Genomic DNA, 27,031 nt, shown 5'->3' with positions numbered 1-27,031 from the left:
ATGTTGAGCATGGAAAGATTGCTGGAGTTGTAAACATAACTGAATTAGAAAGTCAAAATAGTCCAAAAAGACTCCAGAAACATTCTTGGAATTAGAAATATAATGTCACTTAACTTGGATTTTCATTATACAATTCGTAATATATCTAGTGAAATGTGTTAAATGCTCTGTACCTATAGATTAAGATTTCCTGAATCTCATTAACTTTACCCTCCTTGTTCTATAAAAGATTTAATCTCTTTTACATGAGCACATTTAAAAAAAAACAGAAAACAGCAGGATGGTATAAACTAAAGGTAAGTAAGAAGGGTAGAAGGGTAAAGGAAAACACAGGCCAGGTTGAAAAGAGAGAAGCCAAAAACAATACTGCTATAATAATGCAGATATAACAAAGTTGAGGGAGTCCTGACCAGGTTTATAAATCATAGTGACCATTTGTCCAGAAGTAATTCTTGAAGATAAGAGGCAAAAATATTTCCCCGGGGCCCTTAAAGAGAGAAAAATCAGTACTGTATTGAAACAAATCTTCAATAACATCTGTCCAGTAGATGCAAAGATAGGTTTTATGGACCTTAAAAAACAGCTCTGGCACATAGGAATCTATGGATATATATATAAAGAGGAGGGATGTTCTGTGTTTCCTTCTCTTTTAAGGAATTACAAATATGCTGTATGTCTCCATGTTCAAGTGTTCAGTATTGATGACTTCAGTATTTGCTGGGGTTCTCACTGCTTTTTTTGTGTTATGTGTGGGACTATGAAAGTAGCCATGTAAGCCCACACCATCCAGTGTGATCTTAATAATGGGAAAATGTTCTCAGTGGGGTCACGGGCAGCACTTTAAAATCAAATACATTAGTGTTTTTACGGCAAAACTCTTCAGTATTTACACATGTAAATTTACACATCAGGTCAGGTTTGCCCTGAAAAATTTATAAATGCTTCTCTTTCAGAGTCTTTTCCCCTTCCTTCCTTCCTTCCTTTCTTTTCTTTTCTTTTCTTTTCTTTTCTTTTCTTTTCTTTTCTTTTCTTTTCTTTCTTTCTTGTTGATCTAGGAATCAGAGACACAATTACTGACCTGAATTAGAAAGTATAAATACTTTCCATAAATGGGAAATTGCATTCAAATTAACAAATTGGGAGGCCAGAAATACAACACTGCCTCTGGTTAGTTTTGAAAGCATTGGTAAGGGGTCTCTGGTTCCTTTTCTAATATGTTACCTTCACTTTGTCCCCTATTTGTCAGAAATTTAGGACCCTTGGTAAGGAACTCTCATAGGATAAAATAGAAAATAATTGTGGTAGATCCTAAGATTTGAAGCAAACTTATGATTAGAGGCATTTAACTTTTATTTTCTGTAATTAAATTAATGCTAAACAATATAGTAATAAAACAGGTCCATTTTACTATGAAAGCTGATTTTTACTTTTTAAACATATCTTATTACAATTTTTAATAACATTCTGCTTTGTTTCATTTTATGTAATTTATTTATTTATTTTTAATGTTTATTTTTGAGAATGAGAGAGACAGAGCACGAGTGGGGGGGTGGGGGCAGAGAGAGAGAGAGACACACAGAATCTGAAGCAGGCTCCAGACTCTGAGCTGTCAGCACAGAGCACAATGCGGGGCTCGAACTCACAAGCTGTGAGATCATGACCTGAGCCAAAGTCAGTCGCTCAACAAACTGAGCCACCCAGGCGCCCCATTTTATGTAATTTAAATGAAAAACTGAGGTCAGTAGTATTTTTATTGGTCATATGAATGAGTGATTGGATGTAACAATGTTGAGGCAGATTTAATGTGGTAAACCTGGATTTATATAAAAGGTGAGCAGGAGGGAATGGTCTAAGACATGTGTTCTTGACATGAGCAGGAGGGAATGTGTTCTCAGACATGTTTAGATCAGAAGCTATCTGATGAAAGCAATGGACCCTGTCCATGGGAAATTGGTTTGGGGATTCAGATAAACACAAATAGTATATAAACAGAAATATTATATAAATAAATATTATGCACAGTTTATTATAATAGTTCACTCCTCTCAGGTGAAGCAGCCCTAGCCCAAGGTGTCCATTCTTACAAAAGGAGAAGATACCATGACTTGGAAATTACAATGTTGGAGTATTTTTGTTGGGTAAATCAGCCATTGGAATCTGTACACTTGAGTTGGCCCTCGGGTTTAGTAGAACACTACAGATTTTAACTCCAATGTGCTGGCACTTCTTGGTTGCTTTCCTGTGTTGAGGATCAAATGTTTTATATAAGAATGGTGAAGTATATATTATTGGGCACTCAATAATACCATTATATTGTTAGCTATGACACAAAGCAGTTGAAAAAGTTTCGTTAAACTTTATTTGGTACAAAGTGTGAAATTGTAGAGACAAAGATCTGGTTAGTTAGTGAGATTCCTATTTTATAAACATTAAAACGATTTTTTTTAGTGTTTATTATTTTGAGAGAGAGACAGCAATTAGGGGAGGGACAGAGAGAGGGAGACAGAGAATCCCAGGCAGGCTCTGCAGCTGTCAGCACAGAGCGTGATGTGGGACTCGAACTCAGGAACCTGAGCCAAAACCAAGAGTCAGACTGAGCCACCCAGGTGCCCCTAAAATGATTCTTGAAGACTCTAGGATAAATATATTTCATGAGTTTTATGATACAGCTTGCATTTTTTACAGATTATTGGCACATAGAAATATGTTAGTTCTGAGAAAACTAGATTGTCTTGGCAGACATAATTTACTTTTGAATAGTCAGTTCCTCTAAAACTGAGTTGCCTTGTTAGGGCAAGGACTTCATAATTCAGACACATCTTCAGGTTTCTTCCACAAGGCATCCACAGAAAGTGAGTATTCTATGTCCTTATTTGTATCTCTGATTTTTTTGAAGTTGTGGATTTGTTCTTATCACTTACCTTTGAGTTTTTTATTTTTATATTTTTATTTTATTTAAAAAGTTTTCTTTTTAATATTTATTTTTGAAAGAGAGAGACAGAGCATGTGTAGAGGAGGGGCAGAGAGAGACACAGAATCTGAAACAGGCTCCAGGCTCTGAGTGGTCAGTACAGAGCCCGACACATGCTCAAACTCAAACTCAAACTCAAACTCAAACTCATGAACCATGATATCCTGAGCTGGGTCTGAGTAAGAAGCTTAACCGACGGAGCCACTCAGGCACCCTACCTCTAAGCTTTTTAAAAAAATCTCTGCTTTGAAACAATTTGCTGAATAAAAACATTTTATGTTAATCTGAATACTTTCACTTTCTTGAACAATACCAAATTTTTCTCCATAGTTTGGTATGGTGTGATGTCTGAGAAATTTAGGCTTATGAGACCTGAGAGCTTGGTAGGTTATGGCAATTTGTTAGTTTCAAGTAGTTCTTGATTTGAGAGCAAGTTTTCTTTTGTTTGGGAGCAGTTATTTTAGTCAATATTACAGGCAGTTATTTTCAAGAAGGCTTTTGTTTCAGAAACACTGCAACAGAAGCATGAAGTTTCTGTAAACCTAAAATGGAATATGCATCTGGTTAATTTTAGGAATTGTAGAGAGCTATGCTTGCTGGAATTTTTATGATCTAAATAGTATCCTTTGAATTTATAGTTTGCACATGTCTGTAAAAATTATTTTTGTATATCAAAATGAATATATGAAATCATACTTTTGTAGAACTTTGTGCCATTATAGGCATACATAATTTAAAAAAAATTAACATTCATTTATGAGAGACAGAGGCAGAGCGTGAGCAGGGGAGGGGCAGAGAGAAAGGGAGACACAGAATCTGAAGCGGGTTCCAGGCTCTGAGCTATCAGCACAGGACCCAACGTGGGGCTCAAACTCACAAACCATGAGATCACGACCTGAGCCAAAGTTGGAAGCTTAACCAACTAAACCACCCACGCGCCCCACCATACATCATTTTTAAAAAGAAAACTGAATGTACTTGTAGTCATCATTGATTTGAACCTTGGTTAAAATTACTACATAGAAATATTTATTGCTTGTTGTTATTGGATAATCAAGGTTGCCAGAACATTAGAAGGCATGACTATAGATAGTATGATATATGTTATGTTAGATGTGTATTTTAGGCCATTTCGTATCCTAAAGGTCATTTTCCTTATGTTTTATTGCGCAGTTTTACAACTGGAGCTCTGTGGCGCTTTTTAAGACCAGTGTGAATTAAATATTAATTTTGTTTGAGAATTTTCATACTTTGGATTTTTTTCTCCCTTCAAAAGGTTAATATACTCATTGTAGGAAAGTTTAAAAAATACATAAATTTACAAAGTTTAGCATATTAATCTTTTTTTAGGCAAATATGTAAAGCTTTAAAAAATGAAAGTGGATTGTATATTATTTGTTACATTTTTCCCAGTAAATATTTTTGCATATCAATTAATTCATATTTCATGGCATTTGATAACTACAGAGTATTCTCCTTTTGGATATACTAAGTTAACTGTACACTTCTGGTGACTTTTACTTAAGAGTAACATTTATTTACTCACTAACTTATGGCAGACTGAACACTTAGGGGAAAGAGGAAACTAGGATATCTAAGAAACTTAGCTGATACGGTAGAGAAGAAAACTTTCTCTTATTATTTTGTGTTGATTTTTCATGGACTTCAGGTTAAGGTATCCTTTACATTCACATTTATCCTTCTTCACTTTTAACCATCAGCATGGACTTCATATTTCTTTATGTCCAGAGATTGACTGATCTAGTCTCCTTAAAAGTCTCCTTTGTCTTTTCTATTGTTGTGTGATAGGCTTGTATATAATATCCTCCCCTAGACTTGTAGGTTGGGCTGAGTTATCTAGTTATTCGTATTCCAATTATAATTCTTTTTTTGTTTCCTCTACTCTTCAAATCTAAGTGCAGTCTAATCTTGGAACTGCTATATTTAAAAAATAAAGTAACCAAAAATGATTTTCTATGCTATTTTAATTCTCATTGCTGTACAATTTGTATACTGTAAATATTTCTTTTTTATATATTTTAAACAAAGATTAATCACCTTAAACACTGTAAGTACTTTGTATTCAGGATTCACCTGGGTTTAAGGCAGGCCTCAACTTCAAAAGCTGAGTCTGAAAAAATAATACCAGTGCCCTCTAGTCATTCCTATTTGCCTTAAAAACATTTTCATTATACAGTGCTTTGTTCCTTCAAGTTATAGAGAACTAAAATATTCAAAATGTTTTCCTATTGTTATTTAATATAATATATAAAAATATTTTGAAGATACTGTTTTGCACGTAGTCGGCCTTCAACAAATGTTAGCTCTTTTCTTCTTCTTTATTGGGTTCTTAAGTCTGCTCCTTACCCACTATACTTCACGAGTAATAACCCCAGAGACTTGATTTATGTTACATTGACTCTTCAAACTCTGCCTGGCTGTTAACAATCAAAGAGAAGAGAAAAATGTGGTGACCTTCCCCCCAGTTTTAGAAATGACAGGATAGTAAATGTGAATGGTGCTTGTTTGGCTGTAAGTGGAATATCCTTTGACTTTTCCCTTTGGCAGAACAGTAATCTGTGGAATTGATCCTTGGAGAAAACCTCTTAAAAGCTTGGCTTAAAAAAAGCTCTTATGTTCAGTTTGACCCTCTTTTTATTAAAGGATGAAAGCTATTCATTCATTCCTAAATTTGAGATTCATTCCTAAATTTCTTACTAGAAAAGAAAATAATAATTGTATTCTAAGGAAAGCAGTAGATACTACCATGTTAAATTTAATACATGTATACCACTTGGTCTTTAAACATTTTGTTTTAGCTTTAGTGAGGTACAAGTAGTGTACAAAATAGCTGTACATATTTAAAGAATACAATTTAATGAGTTTTGACATATGTGTATACGAGTGAAACCATCAACACAATCAAATTGATGAACATATTCATCAGCCCTAAAAGTTTCTTCACACCCCTTTGTACTCTCCCTCCACAACTGTCATCCCCAGGCAACCACTGAAATGCTTTCTGTCACTACAGGTTTGCTTACATTTTCATAAATTGTATGTAAGAGTTACTCTATTGAATTGCTTTGGCACTTATTATTGAAACCAATTGACCATATATGTGTGACTCTATTTCTGAATTCTGTTCTATTGATTTTGTATGTTTATCTTTATGCCAATACCACACTGTCTTGACTACTATAGCTATATAATAAGTCTTGAAATCCTGTGAGTCCTCCTACTTTGTTCTCTTTCAGAGTTGTTTTGGTTATTTCAGGGTATATTTTCAAATAAATTCTATATGTTTTGCTTAGTTTTTGCTAACTCTTCCTGTTATTATGCAATTTTATCTAGTATCCATAGAGTAGAGAAAGAACAGTTTATAAAAGTGGTAAGTGGGAGATAACAGCTGTTTATTTTGAATTATTTTGCAGACCTTGAGGCCTCTGAAAAACACTATTATAATGGCAGTGCAACACTGACTGAAAAGAGATTCAAAATTTTTTGAAAAGTAGGGGAGGGGCGCCTGGGTGGCGCAGTCGGTTAGGCGTCCGACTTCAGCCAGGTCACGATCTCGCAGTCCGCGAGTTCGAGCCCCGCGTCGGGCTCTGGGCTGACGGCTCAGAGCCTGGAGCCTGCTTCCGATTCTGTGTCTCCCTCTCTCTCTGCCCCTCCCCCGTTCATGCTCTGTCTCTCTCTGTCCCAAAAATAAATAAAAAACGTTGAAAAAAAAAAATTAAAAAAAAAAAAAAGAAAGAAAAGTAGGGGAAAATTGCCCACAACACCCTAGAATTACAGATCCTAAGTATTTAATTTCTTTACATTTTTTATTGTTTTTATCTCATTGTAACACATATTCTTTCATTACAAGAAATTTAAAAATAGCCAAAAATAACATATCCAATCACAAGTTATTACAAGTACATATTTTCCATTTTTCATTCTTGTGCTAAGGTATATTCATATATTTAATAAAAGGCAGTATGGCATAGTGGTACATGAGAGTTAATTCATTTTATACATGTGAATTGTTTAGAACAGTGCTTGGTATATAAGTTCTTAATAGGCATTAGCTTTCTTTTAATAAAACCATACAAGTAAATTGCTTTATTTGTTTTATTTGACAATATACCATAAACAATGATTCATGTCAGTAGATATATATCTATAATAATGTAATGACATTTAATGATGTTAGGCATCTTTTCATGTGCCTTTTGGCATCTGTATGTCTTCTTTGGTGATGTGTCTTTGCAAATAGTTTGCATGACATTAAATAATCATACAAAGTAGATTACTGATTGTTGGAAAAGGACCACATACACAAACCTGCCATATTCAGTACAAACCATGTGTTTGTATTGTGTCCTCATTTACTAAATTGAGAATATGGGGCAGTGTTGTTCAGTATACTGGCCACTGGCCACATGTGACTTTTTAAATTAAAATTAAGTAAAATTTTAGAAAATTAAAACTTATTTCCCTCATTTTCACTAGCCTCATTTCAGCTGCTCAGTAATCACCAGTGGTTACCAAATTAGATAATGCAGGTACAGAACATTACTGTCATCACAGAAAGTTCTATTGGACAGTGACAATGTAGTGCTTAAAGGAAGCATTGTAGAAATACAGAGAACAGAAGCTGAAGCAGTGTATGTGCATACATATGCTTTTTCTTTTGTTAAGGGGCATGGAGTTTCAGTATACAGAATATCCTGCTGCAGTCAAGAAAGAAACCAATCACTATTAAGCTACTCCCCTGTCATAGAATTTAGGCTTACAGTTTCTGGGCTTCATTCTAAGGACATGTTTACAGATGTCAGGCTTCCTTGATACTGAAGCAATTTTGATACAATTTTCAGTTGTACAGTTGAGAAATCTCCGTTTCCAGTTTGCAAGGGTCCTGGAGAGCCTTCTCTCCTCAGAAATATACAACATTGTATGTATATTACATGGTTTATTTAATTCTTGCTTGGATGTTTATTTACAGTTTTTAAACTTTTCCTATTAGAAAAATCAGAGTGTGCATGATTGGCTAGAAATCTGTACTAAAAATTAAAACATATAATATAAATAAAATAGCTCAGTAGTTTTGAAAAATTGGCATAAATGCTTAATAATGTTGAAACTTCAAAACAACCCTGTAAGGACCAGCATTTTAACATGTTCATATTGGTGACTAGGAATGGCATTTGCATTGATTTGTCTTTTCATAATTTCTCATTACCAAATCAGTTTGATGTTATCCTTTTTTATCATTAACTATAGTCATACTAGAAACCAGCTTAACTTCCAGTCCCTCTCTCTCTCTCTCTCGCTCTCGCTCTCTCTCTCGCTCTCTCTCTCGCTCTCTTTTTTTAAGTTTATTTATTTTTTTTTGAGAGTGAGAGCGAGAGAGAGAGACCAAGTGAGCAGGGGAGGGACAGAGATTAAGGGAGAGATGGAGGGAGGGAGGGAGAGAGAGAGAGAGAGAGAGAATGAGAATGAATCCCCAGCAGGCTCTGTCCTGTCAGCGGAGAGCCCGATGTGGGGCTCGAACCCACGAACCTTGAGATCATGACCTGAGCCAAAACCAAGAGTTGGATGTTTAACCGACTGAGCCACACAGGCGCCCCCCAGTCCCTGTCTCTTTATATTACATATATAGGCACTGAGATTGCCATATTGCTGTTAATTATATTTTGCTCTGGAAAATCCAGCATAGTTTTATAGCTTACTTATAATAATCATTACCTCTCCCCCACCTCCCTGTCTCATCCACTGGCTCTATTTGGTATGAAGAGCTAAGAGAAAATAGCATACATTTAAACTACATGCTAGTGAAATATGGAATAAAAAACTAAGAGGAAATGAAATGATGCACAGAGTAGACTTTATCAGCATGAAAGTTTGTTTCAACTTTGGGTTTTGTAAAAATCTGAACTTCTGCCATGTATAACTGACATCAAGATAAAGTCATTTATCCAGCTCACTAAAATACTGTGTGCCTATTTCATGAAATCAGTAAAGAATGCTAATCATTTGAAGTCACTATTCATTGAGCTACTTCTGCATAGATGCAATTTTCAAGCCAATTGAAAAACCTAGTCTCTGATGAATCTAAACATTCTAAGATATGGATTTAGTTTAGAAGTTATTGTGGTATTTATATTTGTTATAATGTTGCTTATTTCCCTTCTTGCCTTCATTTGTTTGGTTTTGGGATTTGTTTTTTAAAGTACTTATTTCAGAATAAGAATAGTAGACAGCAACAGTATTCTTTTCTGGTTTTGAAAGGTGATTCTTGTATTTAAGCTTAATTTTTCAAGTGACTTCACAAACACAATTAGTGTGTTTTTGGTGGCAGTAATGACTTTTCAATCCTTTAATAACAAACATTTTGCTTTTTCTAGTCTTTTTTTCCTGATTTTCATTTCTAATTTTGTGTAATTAAACAATAACCAAAATGAAAATTTTAAGCTTCCTTTTAGAGATCTTAAAAAAGGGGAATAGAACTTGAAATCTGAAAGCAGCCAATCTCTAAAAAGAATAATTAGTTTAAAAAGGTTTAACCATGTGCTTAAACATAATGGAATTAAAAAGCTACCACTTTTAAAATCCATGATGAAATGTCAATATTATTTGCCAGGCCAACCATTTCCTGCATTTGAGCACATGCCATTAAGAAGTAATGAGAGCTCTATTTTGAAGAATGTCTCATTACTTTTATTAGTAAGTAAGCTATAAATTACTCTGAAGCATCTTGGAATTCTTAGTGTTAGGTATTATTTTTACTTTTGCAAGGTTTAACAGCTACTCATAAAATATATTAAAATGCTTTGAGTAAAAAAGCCCACTTCTGTGTATAAACTACTGTTTTTAACTGTTTTGTTCTTAATATAGTTGGATGAAAGGGAGTCCTGAAAGAACTATAATTTTTGAGGCATAAAAATCTGTTTTGTGGATGCAAAATATGTATTATTTGAGACCCTTAGAGTATAATTTAAAAGCACTTGAGAATCTAATTATCTTTGCCTTTACTAAAAAAAATTTGGAATAACAATTTTGCCTAATCCATGAGTGTTACTTTGCAGAAAAATAGCTTGTTTCATTGTATCACAGGAGTGAAGGGGGGGGGGGGTGTCCTATTCTTAATCGTTTCTTTTTTTCTTTTTGTCTGCTTAATACCACAATTTAGTTACTTTTTGTTTCTATCATGTGATTGTTTTATATTCTTTTTTTTTTTTTAATGTTTATTCATTTGTGAGCGAGAGAGGCAGAGAGGGAAAGAGAGAATGTGACGCAGGCTCCAGGCTCTGAGTCAACAGCACAGACCCTGACACGGAGCTTGAACCCTCGAACCTTGAGACCATGATCTGAGCCCAAGTTGGACGCTTAACTGACTGAGCCACCCAGGCACCCCTGATTGTTTTATATTCTTATGGGACACTGTGTAAAAAAAAGCAAAGTATTAGAAAACATTTTTAAATTACTTCAAGAGCACTAACTGCAAAGTTTATCATGCTAACTTACCCAAATACAGAGCAAAAACCAATAAAAAGCTTCGTGTTTTCTTTCTCTTAAAGTAAAATATAACAATGTATATTATTGTAAAATAATACACTGCATAGCATGCTTAGAAACAATCTACTTTCCCTATAAACAAGGAAGCAAAAATAAATGTTCAATATTTATGAGGCTGATTCTAAGTCTTCTTTTACTCATTAAATTTCAGAAAAATCCTGCCACCTGTAAGATGGGAACTCGCTAACCACAAACATTAATATCATTGTGAAAAATTACTTTTATCTTCCTCAGAAATATGAGATGTACTGAATATTAAAGGATGTTTTATCTATGGTCTTTTGTAATTGCGCGTCCCTTAAAGTGGGTGTTTTTCTTTAATTTTCAAAGGCTATCCAGTGAAACCTACATTTAAAATTTTTGAATAACTAATTATTTTTAATAAAAACAGGCCTCAGTTTCTAGTATTCTTTTTTTTTTTTTTTTAACGTTTATTTATTTTTGAGACAGGGAGAGACAGAGCATAAATGGGGGAGGGTCAGAGAGAGGAGACACAGAATCTGAAACAGGCTCCAGGCTCTGAGCTGTCAGCCCAGAGCCCAACGTGGGGCTCAAACTCACGGACCGCGAGATCATGACCTGAGCCAAAGTCAGACACTTAACCGAATGAGCCACCCAGGCACCCCTCTAGTATTCCTTTATATCTTGTTTTTGTTTGTTTGTTTGTTTGTTTGTTTTTTAACCTCAACTGTTATCCTACAGCTATTGAGGTAAATCTGTAAAAAGTAGTTTGTTGCATAAGTAACAGTATGGCAGCTAATGGGCCTAGAAAAGATGAAGAGGCTAACCAACTTTAATTTTCTTATGTTATATTTTCAAACCAAGTTTGAAAATTTTTCTCAGAGGGTAACTTGTAGCTATATTAACTATTTCTTAATGTTTCATTTGTGATTATTTCATCCTGAACCAGGAAGAGAGCAGAGAGATGTAAAATACCTGACACATGGGAAATTTTCAGCAGAATATATTTTTACATTACTTTTCTCTGGGGAAAGATAATGCTTAAATATACTCTATATTTAAATGTAAGGTTGGGGCGCCTGGGTGGCTCAGTCGGTTGAGCGTCCGACTTCGGCTCAGGTCATGATCTCGCGGTCCGTGAGTTCGAGCCCCGCGTCGGGCTCTGTGCTGACAGCTCAGAGCCTGGAGCCTGTTTCAGATTCTGTGTCTCCCTCTCTCTCTGACCCTCCCCTGTTCATGCTCTGTCTCTCTCTGTCTCAAAAATAAGTAAACGTTAAAAAAAATTAAAAAAAAATAAATGTAAGGTGAATACAGTCAATCCAGCACCAGTTCTTATTAATTTTTTATTTTATCTCCTATGTGTTTCTCACATTCATCCATATCCTCTCCATCTTCACTAATGCTTCCTTCACTAATGCCTCTATCATCTCTCACCTTGATTCCTTCTCTAGTATTCTAACTGGGGTACCAGCATCCAACTTGCTCCCTTCTATTCTTTCCCCTTAAGTTGCCAGAAATGCAGTCTCATCTGTTTCATCCTTCCCTTTTCACTCCCATACCCTCTCCTATGAAAAACAACAATCCAAAATGAACGAATGAGGGGCACCTGGGTTCAGTCAGTTAGGTGTCCGGCTTTGGCTCAGGTGATGATCTTGTGGTTCATGGGTTTGAGCCCCATGTCGGGTTCTGTGCTGACAACTCAGAGCCTGGAGCCTGCTTTGGATCCTGTGTCTCCCTCTCTTTCTGCCCCTCCCCTGCTCAAGCTCTGTCTCTCTCTGTCTCTTAAAAATAAATAAATGTTAAAGAAAAATCAGAATGAATGAATGAATGAGTGAATGAATAGAAGGAAGGAAGGAAGGAAAGAAGGAAGGAAGGAAGGAAGGAAGGAAGGAAGGAAGGGAAGGAGGGAGGGAGTAGACAAGACGAGACAAGAGAAAGGAAGGAAAAGAAAGCCACTAATAGTTTTCCAGGCTGCTCTACAGTGTGAAGAGTAGCTAGAGGTAGCTGAAAGGCTATGCATCATCTGACCCTTCCCATCTCTTTCCCACCAAACTTCAGTCCTCTCAGCCTCTGTGCCCAGCCCTTTACTCTTACTGTCTTTACTCTCTTCCATCCATGTTGTCCCCCACATGCTCTATGTACATGCTCTGCTTCTGCCTGTAACTCTCTTTTTCTCCTTCACCTCATTAATTGCCTTTCATCTTTTAGATGTTAAATCAAATATTGGTTCCTTTTTTAAAGTTTATTGCTGAGAGAGACAGAGCATGTGCAAGTGGGGGAGGGACAGAGAGAGAGAGGGATTGAGAGAATCGCTAACAGGCTCTGAACTGTCAGCACGGAACCCAACATAGGGCTTGAACCCACAAACCTGTGAAATCATGATCTGAGCTGAAATCAAGAGTTGGACGTTTAACCATCTGAGCCATCCAGGTGCCCCTCAAATGTCACTTTCTTGATAAAGCCTTTTCTGGTTTCTCTGGTTAGGTCAAATTTTCCTAACAATTTGTTGCATCATGAATAATATCTAAGTTGTCTTTAGTACCTTATCACAAGTAAAATCTTGCATTTCACAGGTTTTTTTTTTTTTTTTTTTTTTTTTTGTATAATGCCTACTACCACTCCACCTGCATTACAATGTAAGCTTTATGATATCAAGAGCTTTATCTGTCTGCCTTTATCTTTCCTCACCATAGCATAGTACATAACTTAGTGTCTGGTACATTACAGTGAGAAGACACAGGATGAAACTGATGATGTTAGAAAATCTAATTGATCCCTATTACGTGTCAAGCATTATCCTAAATATTTTATGTATATTAATGTGTTCCATTTTCATTATAATCCACTGATATGTAGGTACTGTTATTTCTTCATTTTATTATGAGGGAAACTAAGATTTTTGGTAGTAGATAGATACACAATAAATATTTAATAGAGGCATCGCTGAAAGATAATGTGTTCTCATTAAGCACAATATATCAGAGATACTGTATTGATAAGTGACACATGCCCATAAGAATACTTAGATAGAAGTACTAATAAATTGTGTTTATAGAAATAAAGTTTCAGTCCATATTAATAGGACTACCCACTTTTCTTCTTGGTTGGAGGAAATTAAGTTAGGACACCTCAGCTATTGCATGTGGGACATCAGAAATGCTGGCCTGTTCTGTTGGGAAAGGCCTGGGGTTGGCTTGGTGGAATAGGGGTGGGAGGGCAGGAGAGGAGCATTATAAAAAATCTCTAAGTCCTGATTACAGAATGTTCAAATTATATTCACTCCTCTTTGAGTGATACTCTGAAATACAATTCTGCTTTTCCCAATAAGACAGAGATTCAAGCCACTTAACTTAATCCATGAAGAGCTATTAAAGTCTCATCTTTTCTCAACAACATTCATTGAAGGGAAATAACATCCAGATACTGGGACTGTCATCCCACAAGGCACAGGGTGAGCAGCATCTTCTTTGTCCAGGACTCAGTAAATGACCCTCTTTCTTTGAATATGTTTTGAGATTTTTCCATTTGGTAAATGTACATGAATAGATTAGAGAGGTGAGCATTCCTCTGGCTAATTCACAAAATCCATTATGTGACAGTATATTGAACATAACTTTTAAACCAAGTATCTATATGGAACATAAATTGTATAAATCCTACCATTAAGTATAGAAATATTCTATTTTATTATTAGGCAAGAAGAGTTACCACCAGTATTATGAGTAATAATTACCTGCAAAAAATATGATTCACCAACAGTTCTTGAATATGTACCACATGCCAGAACACTTTAAGACATTGTGGATAGAGTATCTGTCAAGACTGTCACTGTCCTTGTCTTTTCAGTGCCTGGGTCTATTGAGGGAAGCAGATATTTAAGCAAGCAATATAGTATAATAAATACTATGCTGAGATAGAAAATATGGGCACAGAAATGCCAGAGAAACCTATGGAAGGGAATTATTGGTAGGGTATTATGGTTTAAGAAAAGCCTCCTAAACATTTCAGCTTAACACCTGGAGAATGCAGAGGTGTGTGTGTGTGTGTCTATGTGTGTGTGTGTGTGTATTTTCTTTTAGCGTATTAAAAACAGAATCATACTTCATATATTTGTGTGTCTTTGTGTAAAATGCATCATATTTTTTTAACTTAATATCAGTATGTATACATCTACATTATTTCCTTCTAAAAAGCTTCATGAATGTCCATTTGTGTGTGTAGACCTTTTTTTTTAAATTTTCTTTTATATTTTTTAAAATTTACATCCAAATTAGTTAGCATATAGTGCAACAATGATTTCAGGACTAGATTCCTTAATGCCCCTTACTCATTTAGCCCATCCCCCCTCCCACAACCCCTCCAGCAACCCTCAGTTTGTTCTCCATATTTATGAGTCTCTTCTGTTTTGTCCCCCTCCCTGTTTTTATATTATTTTTGTTTCCCTTCCCTTATGTTCATCTGTTTTGTCTCTTAAAGTCCTCATATGAGTGAAGTCATATGATTTTTGTCTTTCTCTGACTAATTTCACTTAGCATAATACCCTCCAGTTCCATCCACGTAGTTGCAAATGGCAAGATTTCATTCTCTTTGATTTGTAGGCCTTTTTTTTTGAGGTTAGAATTCTAGAAATGAGTTGCTGGACCTAGGGTTTGTGCATTTAAAATTTTGAGAGATATTGCCAAATTACCTCCAAAATGGCTCCACTCCTTATAGCTAATATATCTATTAATGATTGAGGTTTTGCAGTTTGATGATATGAACACTAAATACAACATTGACTCTTCCTACAAAGGGAAAATGCATAGTTTCAAAAAATAATATATTAAGCATTATTAAACAAATTCTAATTAAGATACAAAGCTATTTCTCCATGATAAATTAGTAAAGGTAATGGAAATACCCCATGCAGGTTAAACTACAGTATAACTTCACCTCCCAACCATTGCCACTAGTGTGGTAAAATCATTTTGGCTAGTGATTTGCTTGAAAGAAATCTGGATAGTATGGTCAAAACAGTTTAGTTAACTGAATAGAGAATGGCTATTGGAGTCCTGAGGTCCTAGAAATTTGACAGATGTAGCCAATTTTGTTAACTCAAGTTGCAATACCAAGATCACTTGGGGAGCATTTTCCTTCTACATACACTGGCATCCTTTTTAGTAATAGTCATCCTAACAGGTGTTAGGTGATAGCTCATTGTGGATTTGATTTGCATTTCTGTGATTAATGATGTGATTAGCACCTTTGCGTGTACATAGACCAGGGTTCACAGAAGCCTGCTGGTGGCCTGTGCCATGGATGCTTCCTGGGGCTGTGGATGCTGCTTTGGGCTGCTTGGGCCAATGGGTGCTAGGGTGAGCCAGGAGCCTAGGTTTGCGGGAGCCCCCAAGGAGCATCTAAAGCCTGTGGAGTTGGCCTGGTACTGGGGTAGGCCAGCTCTGGGGTCTGTGATAAAAATGGACACTTATTTCCTTCTGCAATGAGGGAAATAATTTCTCTGCACTGGGCTGCCTGGGCTTAAAGGAGGGATGCTTGGGGATGGGTGGTGACATGAATCTATCTTTCCTACTCTCCTCAGTGCATCTTTTCTTATTTCTGTACTTCACCCATGTGCTGTAATCCCTCACCTGGAATCCTTAGCTCTTGTGAAGTGAAGTTATTTTCATTCACAGATAGTTGTTCAAATTGATTTTTCTGGGGGAGGGGATGAACACAATATTCCTATGCTACTATTTTGCTGAGATCACTCCCAGTTTTTCTTTTTCAATTGGGTGTCAAGAAAGTGTACAGTCAGGTTTTGTGCTTCCTCACAGATACAGTATTGGCTTGGGGCGTATTTGCCTTTGTCCTGTATCACTTTCCTAAGCCTCCATTTTAGTGTATGTGTGTGAATTTCTGTTAAGTCACTTCAAAGCCAATAACAAACAATTGTTTTTTTATCTCTTTTTTGGTGCTGTAGGTTTCTTAGAAATGGAAGGAATAGGAGAAAAAAATGCAGAAAATGTAAAATTTCACATGGATCTGCACTGAAGTCATATTGGCACTATGTATGTAGTTTATACTCTGGTGGGCAGAGGCAGCAGCAGTTGACTGAGTGGGGTCAGCTGCCCACTATCGTTGACCAAATCATTGTGAGGAAGTGTTTGGACCACATTTCTTCTTTGCTGCATTTCTCGTTTAAGCTTCTAAACTTCTTGCCTTTATGTTTGTATTCCTAACCACAGACACCTATCTCTAGACATGCAGTTATGTACAAACTTCTGTAGAGAAGCTCTCCTTTGGATAACCATAACTTGTGATTAAATAGAACACATGTCCTGCCTGTGTTCTTTTTCTAAATAGAAAGGTATCAAATAATTGAAGTAGGTATTCAATAAGGACAGCTGATTTTCTTAATTGTAGTAATTTTCAGCAGCTTATGTCCTGCCGTAATTTGTTAAGATTTTAAAATCCTCCCTTCATCTGTCTCTCCTGCCCAATAGTAGACCCCAAGTAAACTTTTGATTAATTGTTCTTGAATTGGCAGAATCTCTCAACAGTGAATGTCTGGTATTAGTTTGAAGAGATAAAATTGGTATTATTTGGAATCATTTTTGTTGATTACTACAAAATACATTTTTTTTAGCTCATCAGTTTTGAGCTTTTAGTAGTTTGGCATTGCAGTATGAAATTTTAAAGTGTTTTTGTAAGAAACTCCTCAAACTGAGCTTTGCACATGTGGCAGGAAAGAGAAAAAACATTATAGTACCAAGGAAACCTGTTCCCTATGAGTCATAACCCCAGTTATGCAGAATAGAACTTACCACAGGACAAGTTTCTACCACAAATTATTCACATGTCAAAAATCTGTCTTCATGAGTCAGCAGAAGAGGAATCATTGTAAATTGTTTTAGACCCTTCATCTATGAGATTTTAATGGAATGAAATACTGGAGTATTATGGACAAACATTTAGAGATGAGAGCAAGGTCTTTATGGCTTTTATACACACTAATATAACAATTTCTGTATTTTTCTGTTAGTATAATTAGTTAAGTTTTAGAGTAACCAAGCATTGTACTCTTTATAGGCTTATGCTGATGGCTAGACTTAAGTATGTATGGTCTGAGATTGTTGGCAAGTGCTTTCAATCAACAAAAAGAGCTGCAAAGAGAATTCTACTCCAGCTGTAAACACATGTAGTCTAGAAAGTATTTTAAATGTTTCTCCCTTTCCCAGCACTCTATGTTCTATTCCTTCAAAGGTTTCAGAATTTCTTATTGAATTATACTTTATTTAGTAAATGTTACCTATGAAATGTTAACCAAAAATAGTTTCAGTGTTTTTGCTAACATGAAAACACCAAGATACATGTTAGATTACATTCTTTATGCTTTTGCTTGACCATATCTGTACTTTCAAAAAAAAAAAAAAATATGAGGTAAGAATACTTCTGTACTTGAAGATTTTCCAATTAATCTTAATATTTTTATTTTATAATTGAAAGCTGTGGTCCTTGACATAAATAAAACTAGATACTTCAGAAGACTTTGTGCTTTACATGTGTGAGCATGTACTCACACATGTTAATTGATGGGAGAGGAAAGAACATAAAATGTAGAAAAGGAAATAGTTGGAACTAACTGATTTGTTGTAGTGTCCCCAGGGGCAGGTATAATTTGCAAGCTGTCACATTCCATTATGGGGGCTGTTGCCATCAATCAGAGCTGACATTTGTATAGCAGAGGTTAGTATAACTGTAATTATATGTATGTTTATTGAATCTAAACCCTGTGACACTTTACCTTTATTCTTTAAATTAAAACATTCATGTAATTTATAAACTTCTTGGTTGAGTGGGTATGTCATTATGTATTTTAAAAAGGAAAATAGAGTTCCAAAATCCTGCAAACTGTTGCCTGGTCTAGTCTATAACACTAGAATGTGATTTGTAACAATTCCAGTCTGAGTGTTGTCACTATAGAAGATGTGTTAAGCAAACATTCTTGAATATTGCTCTTTAGTTTAGTTAATAGATCCCTAACATTTTGAACTAAATGTACCATATTTCATCAGTTGTAAGACCCATTTTAAGAATTTACTTGATAGTAGAAACAACCATAAACCAAGTAACAAAATGGCAATGAATACATATCAGTAATTACTTTGAATGTAAATGGACTAAACACTCCAATCAAAAGGGTTGCAAAGTTAATAAAGAAACAGGACCCATCCATTGCTGCTCCAAGAGACTCCATTTCAATTGAAAAACACTTGCAGATTGAAAGTGGGGGGATGGAGAAACATTTATCATGTGAATGGATGTCAAAAGAAAGCTGGCATACCAATACTTCTATCAGACAAAAGAGACTTTAAAACAAAGACTATCAAGAGACAAAGAAGGGCACTATATAATAATAAAGGGGACATTCCAATAAGAGGATATAACAATTGTAAATATTTATGCATCCAAAATGGGAGCACCCAGATACATAAAATATGTTTCCTTTCCAAACATAAAGGAAATAATCAATAGTAATACAATAATAGGGGACTTTAACATCCCACTTAAATCAATGGACAGATCATCCATACAGAAAATCAACAAGGACACAGTGGCTTTGAATGACACACTGGACCAGATGGACTTAACATACATATTCAGAACATTCCATCCTAAAACAGCAGAATGCCCATTTTCAAGTGTACGTGGAACATCCTCCAGAACAGATCACATATTAAGCCACAAAACAAGTCTCAAAAAAGTAAAAAAAAAAAAAAAATCAAAATTGTACCATGCATCTTTTCAGACCTCAAAACTATGAAAATAGTAATCAAGCATTAGAGAAAATCTGGGAAGAGCACAAATACATGGAGGTTAGATAACATGATACTAAACAATGAATGGGTCAACTGTGAAAGCAAAGAAGAAATCAAAAATTACATAGAAACAAATGGAAAGGAAAACACAGTGGTCCAAAATCTTTGAAATGCAGCAAAAGTGGTTCTAACAGGGAAGTTTATAGTAATACAGGCCTACCTCAAGAGGCTGTAACAACATTTTTCTAGATCTGTCTGCTAAGGAAGGGAAATAAAAGTAAAACTAAACTATTGGGACTACATCAAAATAAATGGTTTCTGCACAGCAAAGCAAACAATCAATGAAACTAAAAGGCAACCCACTGAATGAGAGAACATACTTGCAAATGACATATCCTATAAAGGGTTAGTATCCAAAATAAATAACTTATACAACTCAACACCCAAAAAACAAATAATCCAATTAAAACTGAGCAGAAGACATGAACAGACATTTCTCCAAAGAAAACATCCAGATGCCTAACAGACACATGAAAAGATGCTCAACATCACTCATCAGGGAAATGTGAATTAAAACTACGATGAGATCACCTCACACTTGTCAGAATGGCTAAAATAAAAAAACAGAAAAAGCAAGCGTTGGAGAGGATGCAGACAAAAAAGTAACCTTTGTGCACTGTTGGTGAGATTGCAAGTTAATGGAGCCACTGTGGGAAACAGTATGAAGATTCCTCAAAATATTAATAGGACTACCCTATGTTCCAGTAATCACACTTACTGGATATTTGTCCCCAAAATACAAAAACACTAATTCCAAGTGACACATGCACCCTGTGTTTATTGTAGCATTATTTACAATAGCCAAACTATGGAAATAGCCCAAGTGTCCACTGACAGATGGATAAAGAAGTGGTACTTTATATATATAATGGAATATATTCACTCAAAAAAAGGATGAAATCTTGTCATTTACAGTAACATGGATAGAGCTATAGAGTATAATATTAAGTGAAATAAGTCAGAGAAAGAAATACCATACGATTTCATTCATAATAGTCATGATACAATCATAGAAAACTAAACACTGTAATTTTACTATATACAGATATAAGGAAAGTTTTTAATAGTAATGTTTAAGTGCGTATGGGATGCAGCAAAAACAGTTTTAAGAGGGAAGTTTATTATGATACGCCTACATTAAGGCAGAAAAAGTTGACAACCTAACCTATACCTCAAGGAACTAGAAAAAGAACAAACTAAACCCAAAGTTAGTACAAAAAGGAAATAACAATGATCAGAGCAGAAATAAATAGACATTAAAAAAATAGAAAATGTCAACAAAATAAGGGCTGGTTTACTAAAAAAGATAAACAAAATTGACAAACTTTTAGCTATACTGACTAAGGAAAAAAGACTGAAATAAATAAAAAATGAAAGATGAAACATTACAGCTGACACTGTAGAAATACATAGGATCACAAGAGAGAATATCATGAACAATTAAACATCAGCAAATTGGATAACCTAAAAGAAATGTATAAATTCTTAGAAACATACAACCTGCTGACTCATTAAGAAATAGAAAATCTAAATATTAATATTGGATCATATTCATATTAATAGAATGGAAGAGAGGATCATATTAGTAGAATGAAAGAGAAAGATAATCATACGATCATCTTAATGGATGCAGAAAAAAATCATTTGACAAAATTCATCCTCATATACCCCCATGCTCTTTGCAGCATTATCAGCAATAGCCAAGACATAGAAACAACCTAAGTGCCCCTCAGTGGATGAATGGATAAAGAAAATGCAGTGTATATGTACAATAGAATATTGTTTGGCCATACAAGGGAAGGTAACTCAGACTTTTTAACAACACGATGGACTTGAGGACGTTATGCTAAATAAAATAAGTGAGACAGAGCAACCAATACAGAGAAACAAGTGTGTTCTCACTTATATGTGGAATATAAAAAAGCTGAACTTAAACAGTGGAGTGGTGGTTGCCAAGGTCTGGAGGATAGGGGAGTGGGGTAGATATTGGTCAAGGGGTATAAACTTATGGCTATACAATGAATATCTTCTGACAATCTAATGTATAGCATGCCAGTTTTAATTTGCAATACTGTGTTATATACTTGAAATTTATTTATAGAGTGGACCTTAAATGTTATCACCACACACACATAACACACCCACATGTAATAGTGTGAGGGGATAGAAGGGTTAATTAACCTTTTTGTGGTAATCATTTTGAATTATGTATCTGTATCAAATCATCACCTGTGCACCTTAAATTTACATATATTACATCTCAATATCTCAAAGCTGGAAAAAAATGAAGAGATAAAGCGACTTCCCTTAGGTCACAGTGTTTTAAAAGGTAAAATAATATTAATGTTTAAGTGTGTTACTAGATTAATTGGTTCTGGCAAGTCTTAGTTCCTTTGGTTCTTTTGTCAAATGGATGAGCATTTTAACTCAATACGCTGAATTTTTGGCATGATCGTAATATGTATATAGCATCACAACTATGCCATTTTCCCAGTGGACAGGATAAAATTGGAGCAGTTTCAAGTAATGATTTTTTATGTTTCTGAGGGAATAAGTACATGTATTTAGAGAAATTTAAGTTGACAGTAAAAATGCTGACAGTTAACCCATGCCCTGATACAAGAGCAGATGGAAATGTCTTGCATGAGTTCCAATTCATTAAGCAAATGTGACACTTTATGTTCTAGCCGTTTTAAGTTCAGGGAACTGAAGTGATGAATAGTAATTTAAATGAAGCCACTTCTCATTATGCTGAAAGTAAAGTATAATAAAATGCTAAAGTGGATTTTAAGATTTCCTTGGTATAGCGTTTTGATATCTGAAAAATTTGATTTTACAGTTTGTTACCGCATTGTTATCTCTGAAAGTTAATTATAAGAAAGTATTAGCATAATATTCTAAGTTCATGTTGAGGTAGGTAGCCAGGCTTCATATTAACAAAACAGATGAACACAGGGGAAGGGAAGGAAAAATAAGATAAAAACAGAGAGGGAGGCAAACCATAAAAGACTGTTACATATGGAGAACAAACATATATGTGGAGAGTTGCTGGAGGGGTGTTGGATGGAGGGATGGGCTAAATGCGTGATGAGCATTAAGGAGGACACTAGTTGGGATGAGCACTGGGTGTTATTATATGTAAGTGATGAATCACTAAGTTCTACTCTTGAAACCATTACTACACCGTATGTTAACTAACTTGGATTTAAATAAAATTTTGAAAAGTGTATCCTGTATCTTTCCTAACACTTGCAAGTAATAAGCTTACTTATTTTATACTTTGATAGTAAATATACAGTGTAGGAGATTGTTGTTTTTGAAAACAAATAAGCATGTTTTCCAGGACTTTTAATGAAAAGGGTTGTTAGTAAGTGATCCCTGGGTATATTTATATTAATATATCCTGGGTTATTTTAAGTTTATCATTATTCAAAGTAGAAGTTCATTTTAAATTTGTTGAAAGAGATTTTAATGCATAGTGAATGTTTTTTACCTATTTTAGATCTCAGAATTTATTAGACATCTTTTTATACCTAATTGCAGCAGCACATCTTTTCTATAAAATTTGATGTGATCTCAACATTGCCATTTAGCGTTAGCAAATTAACTAAGTAGCTTTGGATTTGTAGTATTTCATATCTTTGATATGAATTGCTTAATCTGTTTCATTATAGTTTGTTAATTAATGTTCTGTTTAGCTGCTAAACTTTGTGGTCGATATAGTTCATTTCATAATGAAAGCAGTGATATCACTAATAATGCAACAGGTCATATTGATAAATTTAGATCGTGGATAAGAATTTATACATAATTTGCACCAATCAAAAAAAAAGTTATTGTCCCTAGAGCTGACTTAATCAGGCATGAAATAACATAACAAAAATGTTGACAGAATAACCTGACCCTTATCTTAGTCAACCCCCTCAAAGCACAGATGAATTGTGATTATCATCTGTCTCTCTAATCTTGATCAACTGGCTAAGAAAAGCTTTGATTTTGATTTGTTATCTTGTATTCTTTGATTTATCCACACATTGGCTTCTTTCCTAATGTAGTATTACTATAGTAGAAGATATTAAACTTGTCATCTTTTTCTCGCAACAGGATAAGTTTAGAGTACGCAAACAATTTAGTATGTGACAAGCAAAGAGATTTATAATTACAGTTTCATGTTAAATGGTCTGCTTCTGTGAAGTTCACATGAATGCCTTAGGCTTATCTCCTGCTCTGCATGCCCTAGAATCTTCGGTGACTCACTCTTTGGGTTACCATTATGTGCCAGTTATATGTATTATATATATTACTTTTTGGTATAAAAGTACTGTATATATTAGTTGATATTAAAGAGCAATTTTTTAAAAACTGTGTTAGTAGTGAAGCTTCCTTCAAATTTGGATAGGTATAAACAGGTTATTGTTCCTAGAATGGATTCTTGGTTTCCTTTTCATTTCCTTTTAACACTTGTTTCACTTCTTTGTCTCTTTTCAAATAAAGGCCATCATCAGTGTATATAGTTTAAAATATAGACTCATTTGTTTTTTATATCATAAGATACTTTTTAAAGAAGGTATGTATTTTATAACATAACTTCATAACAATTTATTGACAGACTATCTTCATTGAGTTTTAAATAACTGCTTAATATCACAACTTAAGAGGAGTGAAATATCACTCTTGAAGTGACATTGTTTACGGTGAATTAGATATCATTCCAGGATATTTTGAACGCGTTTTATTTGATCTGCATAAAGCCTGCTAATTATATTTCTTTTTGAATGGCACAGGTGAAATTTATATCATCCATGTGATACTTTCTCTTTTTAAATTTATTTTATCTTATAGATGCTTGTTACCACACCGGAAAAATGGGATGTAGTGACAAGAAAGAGTGTTGGAGACGTAGCTCTTTCCCAAATTGTAAAGCTCCTTATTCTTGATGAAGTTCATTTGCTGCATGAAGATAGAGGACCAGTATTAGAAAGCATAGTGGCACGTACTTTACGGCAGGTAAGAGGAAGTTATTTTTAAGCTTATTTTGGAGGAATGAGTAAGTTTTTAAGCTTAAATGTAGCATTCAAAAAATATTAATATGTTTTGTTCATGAGAATAAAGATAATTTAATATGGAGAAACCTTTAGCTATTTTGTTTTCATATTAAAAGTACTCTTTCTTCCTTCCAAGTCTTATTTTATTGAAGTCTCTCTAAATTAACCAAAATAAAGACAGGAAAATTTCTAAACTGTTGTCACAAAGCTATGTCTAATATTGACTAAGCAGTATTAAGATATAATTGAACACAGGTAAATATTAGTGATTTCATCCACTTCTCTTCTGTCTGCACTTCTTCCCCCTGAAAAGATATGAACAATTTACAATTTTTCTTATATACTAGATAAAATGAAATGTAATCACCTCATGTGCATAATCTTCATCATTTTTTTTAAAAGACCTGTACACGCTATTTCTAGTTTGAGAGCTTCCTGGCTATTCATAAATAGTCCAAACAAAAGTTGGTTTACCAATGTCTCGTGATTATTTTCTGTCAGCCTCTCTTTTCATTAAGTGAAAAGACAGTGTCTTAGAATGTCCATGGGTATTAAAATGATGTTTGTTGGTAGATTTTACATGTGTAGAAAATAGATGAATACTAGTTTTTCAACATAATCAAGAACTCTAATTCTTTACTCTCCATTTATTATTGTCTTTGACCCATATTCTCCTGGTTTTATTTTCTTTCTGAAATAGCCAGGACACCATGACCAATTTTTCTTTTGTCAGTAACCTTAACTTACTTAACTTATCCCTGACTATCTGGCATAATTCCATCCATGAATCATTTGAATCATATATATGCCTCTAGCCAGATGCTAAGCACTAGCAAAGAAGATCACATAGTGGTATACGAGTCGCTTTACGTTCATAGACTCTGCATTTACCTGCATCATTGGGATCACCCTGGAACTTCTGAGCCACTTTTCTTCTGTTTTCCTAAAGCGAGCATTTCCAAGCTTCACCAGACTTCTCCCACATTTTTCCCTACCCTGTCGTGCCTCATTCTTAGGGCAATGTGTTTACTGAACGGAAGTAGAGTCCTTCATGCTTAAAGTCCCTCAGTTTCCATCCTTTGCCTTTCCTTTCACCACCCAGAATAAACCTCAGCCCTCCCCCTCATATCCATATTCATCATTCTATCCCTTGTTCCTTAGCGACCCCTTCTCTGCTTGCCTTGGACCCATTCCTTTTACTCTGTATGTTATCCCTTTTCTTTGCTGTGTTATCTTTAACTTCTCACTCTCAGTGGACACTGTCTCTTCAGCTTAAAAGAACTGCAAAGTCCTTCTCGTTTTTACCAAAAAACCTTTCTCAAACCTATCCTTCTCCAATAACTCCTATTCAGTAAAACTCTTTTTGCCACCTATCATCTGGAAATATTAATCTGTATTCACTGTTTCTCTTTTGACTTTCAAACCATTGTAATCTGTTTATTGTTGCAACATAGGTAATAAAATGTTTTTACCAGGATTGCCATTTATTAAATAGAAAAGGCAGTCCTCAAACCAATTCCTTTTTTTTTTTTTTTTTTTTACCTTTTCACACTACTCATTTTTTATATTTGATGTAACTTATCATTTTCTCAATCTTGAAATTTTCATTCCTTTTGGCTTCATGATGCAATCCTGCTCTGGTTTTCTTCACTTGACTTTTTTTTCCCCACCTACTTAGCTGCTCTTAACGGTCTCCCTTGCTGTCTCCTTTACTCAACCTTGAAATGTTTACATTCTCCAAGTCTCAGTCAGTTGCCATCTTCTTTTTTCATTTTGAATATTTACCCTGGGAAAATAACACTTCTTTGCCTTTGTCACTTAAATCTATGTAGTCCAAATCTTACCCTCTGACTTCTGGCCATATCCAGATGCAGTTGTATGTTCCTATTCTAATATCCCATGGATATCTCTTACTAAACATGTCAGAAACTCTGCCCTCTTCCCTACATATTTATATATGGCTTCACAGTCTCAAGCCCCAAACTGGGAATCACACTCAAGTTTTCCTTCTTCCTTAACACTCTTCCTCATCCCAATCACTACTTAGATATCAATTATTTTATATTTCATATGCTAACTAGCTCTGATCTAGATCTGTATATGGGAAGTTATACTGCATTTTAAAATGTTTTAAAATAGTGTGTTTCCATCTGGTAAATCCACCATAAAATTCTAGATGGATTAATAATTTAACTATATCAAGCAAAACTCTCAATACATTACAGAAAATATAAGAGAGCATATCTAAATAACCTTGGGGGTAGAGAAGCTCTAAGCAAAATGCAAAACTCCAAAGGTTATAAAGGGAACATGTGGCACATGTGGATGTCTAAATATTAAAAACTTCTGACCAACAAAGACATCTCCAAAAAGTTAAAATGTGAGACAGAGTAACAATAGCATGTAAAATAATGTATTTTATATTTAATAGTTATTATAAATTAGTAAGATATATGAGTTTTTTAGAAATTTGTAAAAAGCGTTTCATGATAGAAATAAAAATACTGAGCATTAGAGAAAAGATGCTTAAAAAGACATGAGATTTTTATCAAATTGGCAAAATTGAAAAAGAATGTAATTTGAAAGCACCCCCTAAAACCAACCCTATGATTTTACTTCTAGGGATCTAATGT

General features: G+C 34.7%; 1 protein-coding gene across 3 annotated transcripts in view; it reads left to right on the top strand.

The window, feature by feature from the left end:
* Positions 1–27,031, top strand: part of ASCC3 (activating signal cointegrator 1 complex subunit 3) — a 357,007-nt gene that overhangs the window by 113,632 nt on the left and 216,344 nt on the right. For all 3 annotated transcript variants that reach the window (XM_060616263.3, XM_060616264.3, XM_060616262.3), the window contains exon 11: positions 24,196–24,360. In XM_060616263.3, the coding sequence (XP_060472246.3) occupies positions 24,196–24,360 (165 nt within the window). The remainder of the gene's footprint in view (positions 1–24,195; positions 24,361–27,031) is intronic.

Source organism: Panthera onca, chromosome B2 (genome assembly GCF_046562875.1).
Source record: "Panthera onca isolate mPanOnc1 chromosome B2, mPanOnc1 haplotype 2, whole genome shotgun sequence".
In the NCBI taxonomy this organism is placed as follows: domain Eukaryota; kingdom Metazoa; phylum Chordata; class Mammalia; order Carnivora; family Felidae; genus Panthera; species Panthera onca.
Note: the sequence above shows the minus strand (reverse complement) of the source record. Positions and strands in the feature narration are given on the sequence as shown.